This window comes from Castor canadensis, chromosome 12 (assembly GCF_047511655.1).
Source record: "Castor canadensis chromosome 12, mCasCan1.hap1v2, whole genome shotgun sequence".
In the NCBI taxonomy this organism is placed as follows: domain Eukaryota; kingdom Metazoa; phylum Chordata; class Mammalia; order Rodentia; family Castoridae; genus Castor; species Castor canadensis.
This window is the reverse complement of record NC_133397.1, coordinates 60,071,204-60,082,835: the sequence shown is the minus strand read 5'-3', so window position 1 is coordinate 60,082,835 and position 11,632 is coordinate 60,071,204. Positions and strand designations below refer to the sequence as shown.

The following is an 11,632-nucleotide window of genomic DNA, read 5'->3' as shown; positions in this document are numbered from 1 at the left end:
TTCAAAACCATGCATTAAGGATGTAATTTAAAAATGTGTGTGTGCCCAGAGCTATTAAAATGAATATTAATGAAAACTTGGAAAAATTGTGGCATGACTTTCTGTTTACAGATGGTTTTATTCTAATTTAGGTGAATTCAAGTCTTAATGAGTCTTTATAAGAAATAAATTCAGGAACTAGCAAAAATAATGGAGGTGCTGAACTGAATCTGCTAAGAGGAAAAAATGGTGCATATCAGAAATAAAGAAACAATAAAAACTTTGAGATGAGTGTTTATTAAAGCATTTCTTGGGAAGCTATAAATCTTGGGACTGTGCTATTCTACCGGGAGTATTCCAGTTTTTGAGTAGAATCAGTCACCTTTCTGCTTTGTCACCAAACCCAGTCTAACTGATATAGTACATATTTTTCCTGTCTTCAGTTTTTATTTTATTTTTTCACTTAGCAAGAATTATTTATTTAATTTGAAAACTGTTATTAGAAATAAGGAATATTTTGAATGTTGAAGAACTAAAGAAGAAACGACAGTAAATCAAAGTAGTAAAGATCTTAGCAGAAGGTATAAAATAATTTGACAGATGTCATTCAATGTATAAAAATGACAGCTATTTTATTCTGATCTGGATGTTAAGTGATTGAATAATCTGCACTTTATTTTTACAACAAATACACAAATAACCAGTAAAAGAGCTGATTTTAGGAATTTATTATTTTTTTTAAAAGCAACTTTCAGGGTTTGTCATTGTGCAGGTTCAGCCCAGTCTCCTACAGCATGGTATGGTGATAACTGATTTTTTTTTAATAACAATGACTCAGAGGCACTGAAGATTCATAATTATCAGAAAAATAAAAGAGAAGAAGAGTTCAATGTTAAGTGTATTTAAAAATCATATTCTAATTCTTTTAAATTGGTTATCCAAGTATGATAATACAGCAGAGCTCAGATAATTAGAAAAGGCAATTGACTAGAACATTCCATTCCCACCTGGTATGCATTAATTAACAGGCTTTTTACTGCGTATGTCTTTATATAGTTGGCAAACTAATTCAACCCATTTTACACAGCATTTTTATTGAATTGGCACTGGGCTGAAACTGCTGCTTACCATCTTATAATTATCACTTTTTCTAGTTCTTCAGTGGATTTTCCCCCATCTCATGTAGTGTTAGCAATTTAGTGTACATATGACAATCCAATGTCCTCTCTGCTCATTCTAATAGCATTTACCATGAGGTTACTTATGGTCAGATACCCAAAACTATTAATTTATTCATCAGCTCTGTTCTTGGCCTTGGTAAAAGAGAGATTTTGTGTCTCACTGAATTATGTACTAAGCTCCAGGCAAGAAACTGTGAGCTGGTTGTCAACAGAGGGGACCACAGTTCTTAGCAAGGTTCTTAGTAATGCTGTGCAAATAAGGGTCTCGTCCTTTCAGTAACTATTTGTACATTTATAAAAGCATTACAGTCATGGGAAAAACCAACAAGCACAGCTTGGTAGAATAACCTGCCATGAAATATCATTGGCTTTATAATAATTTACTACAACTGTTCTTTTTATTCACACTGGATAGGAAATGCTTCCATCTAACACATGGAATACGAATATATACAACGAAAATTTGGCTTTTATTAAAAGAAGAAACTTCATAAGGACAACAACATGGGATCTGAAAAAATAATTTTCTGCAGTTTCGTGATCATGATCACGTCTCCTGTCTTTTACAGGGAATGACATAGAACTGAGAGATTTTTGTAAACCAGTTAAAGAATTTCTTGCCCGTAACAGCCTACTGTGAAAGTATTACTGTGTTCACACAGTGTATAGAAACTTCTCCTTCCTAAATATAATTCTGAATGACTAGGGATGATCTGATGGGTCAGTTTCAAGGACAAACCCTGCTAATCCATTTCAAAATCATCATATATTTGCAGCTTCCTATTTCATTAAAACACTTTACCACAACAACTTCTTGAAAACTGTATGGACATCTGATTGATGTGCTGTGGGATCCTGAATGTTGCCTTCCCACCTGATGTCCACCATCTTGTTGCACAGCAATGTCGGCATCTTGGCTTGAATTTTCTGATGGCTACTTGGGTCATGTGACAGTGGTATGGGATAGACTGTTTTGTACTGCCAGCAGTCAAAACAGTTGCTAAGGGCTCAATGGCTCTATGCTGTGAGCCTGAGGAACCCATTCTTCTAAGGAATGGTTTTCTGGGGCCCAGCAAATGTCACTACAGGTGACTGAGACATTTCTGGCCCCTGCTTCATGAGAGACTATACTAAAGACGAAGCCTTGTATTCTAAAAGTAGACAATGGAGCAGGGTTGGGTGAGGAGGAGGGAGGTTGCTTTCATAAGTCCTCAAAAGCATCTCTGCTTTTAGCTCTCTGACAAGCTGGGAGATTTTCTAGAAGTGGCAGCCAAGGGAAAAAGGTAGGCCCTGAAGTATACTTGAAGAAGTGTCAGCTTGACAGTTGGCACTGCAGATTCAGTGTCCATGGTGCCCTACAGACTATTTTCCTTGGCTGTACCTTTTATGCTGGTGGGCTTCCCCGTTCCCTCAAACAATCCCTGTTTTTGCTTTCTAAGGTAGAGATTTCAAATAGTGATCATCTCTCTTCAGCTCTAACTGATGAGTGGCAGGTCTTTAGAACTGCAATGTGAGAAGGAATATAAAAATACTCTTGGGTTTAATGGAACACAAATCTGTGGCTGATTAGCAATGTCTGCCATGGACACAAGAATTGTTGTTTGTGGAATCCATGCCACATCTTAATATCTCTGTTAGATGCAGGGTGAGAATTAGGCTAGCTCGATGAGTTCCTGAGGACCTCATCCTTGGAGACCGTAGCCTCAAACACTAAGGTTATATTAATTTTATATTCTACTGTGTTCCAGAAAAGATTTAAGAATTTGAGGGTTTTGAGACAGGAATTTTAGGACTTGTGAAAAACTGAGGGGGAGATCATTTTGAACATGCTGGTACATTGCCTTTGACAATGACCTCTGTATTTATCCCTGGGTGGTAAAGCCTGATGTTTCGGAAGAGATTATGTGGCTTACTGATTAAATAGATTCAGAGAGACTTGGAGGAACCAGGTGGGTCCCTGTGCACGGTGTTATGGATCTGGTAGACTTCCCCTTGCTTAACAGCTGACAATATTATTTAGGAGTATGATGAAAAGCCAAGGAGAAATATATGTGCCTCTACCCACGTGTCTTTTTTTGGGTTAATCAAAGAACCTTGGGATAGTTTCCTTATTATGACAGGACCATTGTCTCTTAGCTCTACCTAGAACACTCTGGTGTACAACTTTACCAAAAAAGAAAGAAAAAAGGAATGATATCATGTGGTAGGTGCTAATGATGCTACTTTAGGAAGATCAACTTGTATTTGTCTCTGGAAAACAGCATCAATCACTACACATCTGAAGTGATTTAAACCAAAGCCAAATCTTGATTTTTTTTTTTTTAACAAGGATCATTAATAGGTTGCTCTTCGACAATGCCACTGTCTGTTGATTTAGGGACCTGTGTCTGGCCAAAGCCAGCCACCTCTAGCTACTGCTGGTCTGTGGGTTTTAGAAACTGTCTGATGCTCCCATCAATACTTCCCTATCAATGCACACGACTGATTCACTTACACATCAACATGGCAACATACCTGATCCATCAGTAACACCTGCTCTCTTCCTCACTTGGAAACTGGGGGACTCTGAAAGGAAAATGAAGCATATATTTGTATACCTCTGCAAATCCCAAAACAACATTCTTTTGGATAGCTGTTTGATGTTGAGTTTTTGCCATCCTGGGGACTCCGAGCTTTTCCAAAGTTGTTGGCAAAGTTTTCTGCCCTCTTGGGTGAGGATTCCTTGGTTCCCAGGTCAAGGATCCAGGGTCAAGTCACCAAGATGGAGTGGAGGAGGGAAGGCAGCATTTATAATCCCGGCAGTCATCTCTTATCTGACTCATGTTTCACTCAGAGAAATGATTTTCCAACGGGTCTACATGAGACAGAATCCCATGAGAGCATCTTGGCAGTTTCACTGTCTCTGGAACCTTCCAGAGGTGATGGCGGCTGGTTAGAAAGGTGGCTGTAGTTACCTCATTATTGGTCTTCAGGCAATTGAAAATTTCTATTTCTTTCCACTGATCACAATTGTCAGTGTATTGGCACTGCCAACCAATTTTTGAAGTGTGTGAACATCAGTGGGCTTAATCACCACTCACCCCCTCTAGCTGAAAAGACTTGTTCTAACAGCATAGAGGATCCTCCTCCTCAAAGTTTCTGAGACAGCTCAGAGCATAAACTTTAGGTTCTAGACAGAAGGCCTTGGAGGAGGTCGGGAAGGGGGTGGTGCCCTATTGGGAGGTGGGGCCTGAGGAGGAGGGGGAAGGGTGGAAGGTGGGGAGGGGATGAGAGGGGTGGGAGCACTGGGGGGTGGGGGAGGGCAGTGGGGAGCAGGGGGTGGGGGGGTATAGATGGGAGCAGGGGGTGGTGAGGTGGTGTGGTAGGCATTGTTGAGTGGGTACTTGGCCGGTTGGTTGTTCTTGACTCTGGTGAAGTTGATACAGCGCCCCTAGAAGAGAACGAGAGAAGGACTGGTGAGCTAATGATAAGACAGGTGGAGAGAGGGTGTAGCTTGAAGGAAAGACTTAGTGAAAAGCAGACCTGCTGGTGGTGGTTGACAGTCCACCAGCACATGTAGGACCTGACATCAAATTAGCTATCTGTTTCCCTTCCCAGGTTGACCAGGTCACAAAATTATTTGTTAAAATTCATTTTTTCCTAGTGTCTCTAATTCTCTCAGGAGGCGGGGCAGGTAGGAAGGGAAGAGCACTGACCTTACTGGGCGCGTGGCCCAAAGCTGAGCTAGAGACTGTCATGTTTCATCTCAATAGCCTTGCCAGTTATGTGCTGTGACCAAGCATTACCTTTCACAGATGAGGAACTTGAGGCTCAGAAAAGTCAAGTCCTTTTCCCAAGGCCAAACAACTCCAACAGACTCCAGAACCTCTATTCTTCCTGCTGCACTGCATGGGTTTTCCCCAATTTTGTAAATAAGAGTAATTTACTTAAGTTCACCCCGGTCGCACTCCTGAAGGCAGCTGATGGTTAATAACATGAACATGTCCTACCTTGTAGTTCAAGGGTGCAGAATTAATTTGTGATCTCAGTTACCATGGTTTGGGGTGATCTTCAGAGGTCCTGGTACATTTGCCTCCCTTATGCTCCCCTTAGTCCCCCTCAACTGCTGAGCTGGGCAGCGAGTTAAGGAGGCAGCTCTCCTTACTGATGTGGGAAAGACACAAATCAGTACAGCTTCCCTCTCCATGACTCTGTCCTCCCCAAAGCTCCGTCACAACTTATCCTGTGCTCAGTCTGGTCATGGGAGTCTCCCTTCTAGGTATTCTGCACCTGTGCAGGTATCCTTAAGAAATTCAACCTGGGAACATTTTATTTCAAAGCAAGCATCTATCTGCTTTTTTTTTTTTTTTTGCCACTTCTCAGGGACTTAATGGGACAATGTTAAGAGAGACTCCTGGGACCTTCACAGCAGCCTCTTGAAATTCCAGTGTTTGAAGCCAGCTCTAAGTAGCCTCACCTCCCTTTATTGTGCTCCTCACCAGGCACTCAAGGTCTTCCACCTCATGCTATCTCTGGTGTATAAACTCCCTTCATGTTCCCCACAAGACCTGTGTGCACTCCTCCCTGCCCCGCCCTTGCTGGGCCAGGTAGAGTATGGTCACCCTGTGTGCTCGTAGCCCACCCTGTCTTTCCAGACCCATGGGGCATCTCCCTTACTGCTGTCTCCATCTTGTGTCTGGATACCTACAGAATCCCTACCCATGGAGGCCAGGTGGGGTCACACTTCTGAGGCTGCCCTTTCCTCTTCTTCTTCTGCTCTTTTTAACCTCACTGCCAGGATGCTGAGCTATCTGGGGCCTGGGCTGGGGTGAGAGACTGAGCCTGTCCTTGCCCTCCACAAGAACACTCATCTTGTAGTGTCCAGCCTGAGCCCAGATTTGCCTTATCTGGCCATCGAGGAAGGGCTTGAAGGGGAACAATTGAACAGGGTGAGGATGTGGAATTTAAGGAGCAATTCATTCTAGGACAAGAAGGAAATGTGGGTGTGTGATCTGGGACTTTTGGCTCAAGGATGAAATGTGGCAGGGACATGCCGCATGCTTGTGTGAGATGATAGGCCAGGCAGACCCTTTCTTATGGGCAGACCTCCCCACTCATCCTTCAAGTCCTACACCAAGTCCCTCATCCTCCTCCTGTTCTCCTTGATGACTGCAGCTCCACTGTTCTTTGTTTCTTTGAGTTCCTCTTGGGTTATTGTCTACACTACAGTGTGCAGCCTGCACACTACGGTTTTATCTGAAAATGCTTTGCTTCTCTGTCCAGAAGAGAACCTACTTATAGAAGGCAACAGATTAGCTTTGTACTTTGCTCCTTCACAACCCAGAGCCTCATGGGCTTCTCTGCATAGTAGGGAGATTCTCTATCAAAATGGAGTTGTTTGAAGCCACTTGGGAAGAGTAGGGCTTGGGCAACATTAGCAATGAGCTGGAAATACCTTTACAGACACCACAATAGCCAGAGAGCATGTTGGTGAGAAAGGGTCAAGCTCAGATTGACTGTAATTGGTGTAGGGATGACAATATCCTGTGTGAACGCCAGCACCCCAGTTCTTTTGACTTTGTATTGCATGAGATCAAGCCAGGACCTAATCCTGCTGGGTTCCAATTGGAGGTCCACTCACTGCAGAAGTAAGTTACTGTTTTCTCATTACCAGGCTCAGAGCTCCTAGTTCACATTGATTTTGTAACCCAGTAGTATAAATTCCCGGCTGGCCAACAGCCCTCTTTTATAGCCATATAAATCTAAGCTTGGTTACAGTTTATTTATGATGCTGGATAAAGCTCTTTCCTTCAAGATGTTATGGCCTGATGGTTACCATCTGTGATAAATTCTTGTAATGACAACTCAAGAGTCGGGATTTACTGTACTACCTAGTCTGCTTTGTTCCTAGACATCTAACGTGTACCAGGATGCTCAAGGGCTTCATTTCCTTTCAAGATGAAGGGAGATTCTGAGCCTGGGCAGATGATTGCTGGTGCCTGGGGTCAGGTCCCCATCTGGCTGGCTTCAGATCTTTGGAGCTAGCCACGGGGCTGTAGTAAGTGAGGAGGCCAATTGGTTCAGAAGCCTACTTGCTTGTTCCATGCAACTGTGGACCCTACTATTTTTACCAAAGATTGTGTCGTCCATGGACAAGATAGGGTCAGGAGCTCCCAGTCTTCCTTTACCAGTACTTCTGTTCATAACTCATATTAGGATTTCCAAACTGTTCCAAATGGACTAAAAGGATCCTCAGAAGAAAAGATGATCTCTCATGTCTATCAGCTGAAGATGGAAAGACAGAGTAGTGGGGGCTGGGGGCTAGGGAGTAGGGGAGAGGCAAGGAAGCCCCCTTTCCTACGGTCAGTAACTGTGCACCCACAGGTCTCCTGTGCCTGTGTACTGGGCTGTAATTCATCACAGACTCTAGTATGTTACAGCTGAGCACAAGCACTCCCATGAGCATCCAGAGGAGAGGGGAGGAGCAAGCTCAGGCCTCCGCCTTACTCCCGTGGTGGAACACCTACAGTGTGAGCTACAGTGGGGCTCATTATACCACCTGCCACTTACAGGCATTATAAGGGTTCCCTTAATCACTGCTGGTGAAGGGTCTGGAACAGTGTCTGGCAGATCATGTTTGGTAAACACAGCTGAGTTTGATGTTGTCTTTCTGTAGACGGGAAACAGATGCTCAGAAAGTAATGACCTTGTCTCTGGTAGACAGCCAGTTGGAGGTAGTTTGAGCTGCAAATTAGAGCATCTTATGTCACACCTGGCTTCTAGAAGAGAATTGGTAAATAGGGAGAAAAATGTGGCATGGGGTATGGCTGAAGCAACCCCTAGGGCCTTTGTGTCCCCTCTTCTCTCCTCCCATTGCTACATAACTCCTGTCACTTATTTCTTATTAAAACCTCCCACAGTGCTTTGACAACACAGCTGATTGATGATGCATTTGCATGTACTTATCCTTCTCTCCCCCCCACCCCCCCAAAAAAGGTGCATTGTCAGCATAAACATATCCCTGGGGCAATTTACAGTAAGACACACGGTCTTCATGAGAGAGGTGTGGGCTCCAAATTAAGTTCTTAAAACCTGGAGCCAGAGACTCCAACATAAGCACCGTAACACTTAGACCATATAATTGGCCTAAAGATTAGTTTACACGACATCAGTTTTGCTTGCGAGAGGATAATAGAAAGGCCAGATGTTCTTGGTGTCACAAATGCCAGCAAATATGCACCAGTGTTTGGTTAAAAGGTTGCTAGGATGACTGGAGCTCTTGCTGCATAACATTGGTCTTTATTACCCAGTTTAATTCTCTGCAGTATTGTTTTTGGGTCGTTTGATTCAGAATCAAGATTGTGCTTTGACCTCAGTTTACCTGACCTTCCTCATTCGCAAAGTATAAATGACAATTCTTTTTCACACACTGGCAGCCACATGCTCTGGTAATGCACCAATATCTCCAAATAAATTGGGAGAACTAGTAGAAACATCAGCCCCATCACTTTTATTTATTATCAGTGCCTATGAGCTGAGTGTTTTTTTTTTTTACCTTCATTGTACAGAAAGGAAAGAGAGGCCTCAGACCTATTTAAGTCATTTGCTGATAACTACACAGCCAGAAAAAGGTAGAGTGGGACTAAAACCTAGCTCTCCTTGCTTCAGGAGCTCACCCTCTTTTAACTGCATTGTATTGGGTATCAATAATAAGTGCAAATGACTTCTTGAAGGACTTGTAGATAGTATTACACAATGTAGCACTTGGCCACAATCTCTCTGTTCTTGATATAGCTGTCAAGAGATTTTTTTCAGGACATGATTTTGTCTGGTCAATTTGCTTGCCAGCTCGAAATTCTTCCATGATTCTTCCTCACATTTAAAATAAAATCCAAACACTGGGCATATGCAGACCTTTGCAATTTGGTCCTTTTTGTTACCTTTCAATTAATTTCTTACTCGTTTTACTGCAGGGTGTCCAGCCTGGACCATCTTAAGCCTTCTGTGAATACTTATTCAATAACAGAATATAACATGGCAACTTGGTCCTCTCTTGTGAGTATTTTTCATATTAATTTTGCTGCCAATTGGTTGGTGAGCATCTTTGAGACAGCATCAGGTTCTCTCCTCTTGAAACTAGTGCTGCTATAAAAATCCCAAAGCTTAAGTTTAAGTTGGCAATTGACAAATGATGCTCATATACCTGTGGGTCTCTGAGTTGGAGCAAAATTTCTTAGAAATCTCAGATTTCCCCTTAGGTTTAGGTTCTCAGAAGGTCAAGGCACCATTAACATAGCTGTGAGTTTAAATATTCTTGAGTTACCTCCTCATGGCCTTTTTGGACATCCCTAGGCTCTTGGGAGAGGGACAGTAAGGGCTCTATATGCTCCCTTTGGTTTTCAGATTTCAATTGTTACCCTTAAAAACACTGGATTACTTTTGATTGATTTATGAAGGGATATTCTACCTCCACAAAACCTTTTGCCCAAATTGGAGGTAACAGTTGAGATGAGGGCTGGGGGTGTGGCTCAAGTGGTAAGTGTTCTTGTTGATTAGGTTCTGGCCTTTTCCCAGGTTTGAACTGCAGACTTCCATGGTCCAGAGAGTACAGAGACAGCAAACTAGCAAACTTGCAGTGTGTGACTGTGGTCTGCCTGTGGGTAGGGAGGGGAGTGTGTGTGTGTGTGTGTGTGTGTGTGTGTGTGTGTGTGTGTGTGTACAAGAAGTAGAGTTCTGTCTCTGTTCTGTCAGCAACACACTCACCATGAAACCTGAAGCAAGTCACTACTTTCTGTGGGCCTCATCTTCTTTATCTATAAAATAAGGCTGTTGCACTAGCTAGATGGTGACCAAGGGCCTTTCAGCCCTAATATTTTATGATTCCATCAAAATCTGAGTGGCTCTGGAACTCTTTACTTGGATAGTTCAATTGAATTCCTTCAGGGAAGCCAGTCTGCACATCTTTTGAAATTACTTCGTTTGGCTAACTCTTTATTTTGCCTATTTTCCAGCTGTTCATTGGATTTTTGAAATATTAGTAAATTGAAAACTTAAAATTGGAGGCTTCACCTTCTGCTCTTATGTTACTGTGGTAAGGATTCAAGCTTGCCTGTGAGTTCTGAATTTGGGTTTGTGGGATGACAGGGGAGATGTGAGAAGAGCTGTGGGCTGATGGTGTGCAAAGGACTTGCCAGCTGTGAGCTCATGTATGCCGAGTGTTATGAAACATCTGTTTGGGTATCAGGCACGCTCAGTAGAGAGGGAGCTGGCCTTCAAAGCTGGTTAAAAATATGCCATGGCTCCCACAGATTAAACTAAATAGTTTCCTATGAACACAGGTCATTTAAGGAAATTGCATTGCACAGGAAGAATACTAAAAAAAATCAGATGGAAAAAGTACAACTTATATGCCAAGTTTCCTTTGACAAATACCTTTTTTACTCTGGCCTACTTCTCCTATTGATTGTCTTGTTTGGAAGGCTGTAGGTATTTCTCAATTACAAATGGATTAGGTTTCCAAAGTTTGTTTAGAAGTCAGTTGTTTGGAATTAGGAGCACAGTTCCTAACTGAAATCAGTCTTGTAAATGGGGGATGGTTTTCAGGTTAGATAAAAAAAGTCCATTGATTTACTGAAGGAAACTGATGTAATCTGCTGAAGTTGGTGCTCCATTGATGAATTAGACACATCAACAAAGGGATGGATGACTTTCCTCCTGTGTCTGAGACTCTTCATTCATTAGGTCATTCTGCATGTACCCTTCTAACAAGTGGTTCCTAAGTGCTGACTGTGTCCTGCACACCCCAAAAGATATTGCAGACAGTGCTGAGGTCTCTGACCTCATGGAGAATATAGTCTAGAGGTGAAGACAGACAGCAGTCGAATGATCCTATAAATAGGTAGACCCTACAACCATATTTGTGATATGTGACTCTGACCATAGTTGACTAGACCAGAGGTGCACACCTAACCTGAGCTAGGCCAATAAGATTCTGTCTTCTGGTAATCTGGAATGACAACTTGAGTAACAGGTAGTCAGAACTGACCTTGTGAACAGAGGGAATGCAAGTGGGAACTGGGCAGGGGTGTGGGCATGTGAGCAGAGAAAGTTCTGATTCTACTTCTGAAAGATCTTTCATATCCATTCACTTCTCCCCAATCTCACTGTCACTCATTTTCTAAAATTGGGGTAAACCAGCCTTCCTACCCTCAGCTTTTACACTGATATTTTATTTTCCCTCTAAAATTTATATATACACCTATAAATAAAATGTATGTAGATACATGTTATGTATTTACATTTATATGTACATTAATATTTACATACACACATATACATTCAGTTGTCTTCCTGCCTAATCCCTTCAACACCTCCTACCTTCTACAAGACAATATCCTTGCTCCTTGGCATAAATGGCTGGTCCTTGTTTCCTCTGCATTTCTATCAGCTACCCCATTTCCTTTTCTTTCTTTGAACTCTACACTTCAGCATTG

At 42.4% G+C, this 11,632-nt stretch overlaps 1 protein-coding gene across 1 annotated transcript in view; it reads right to left on the bottom strand.

Annotated features, from left to right (window-relative positions):
* Window positions 1-594: 594 nt before the first annotated feature.
* The window catches only part of Antxr1 (ANTXR cell adhesion molecule 1), a 218,450-nt gene continuing 207,412 nt past the window's right edge, over window positions 595-11,632 (bottom strand). The window contains exon 18 of the mRNA XM_020177429.2: window positions 595-4,590. Within this exon, the coding sequence (XP_020033018.1) occupies window positions 4,330-4,590 (261 nt within the window). The 3' untranslated portion in view covers window positions 595-4,329. The remainder of the gene's footprint in view (window positions 4,591-11,632) is intronic.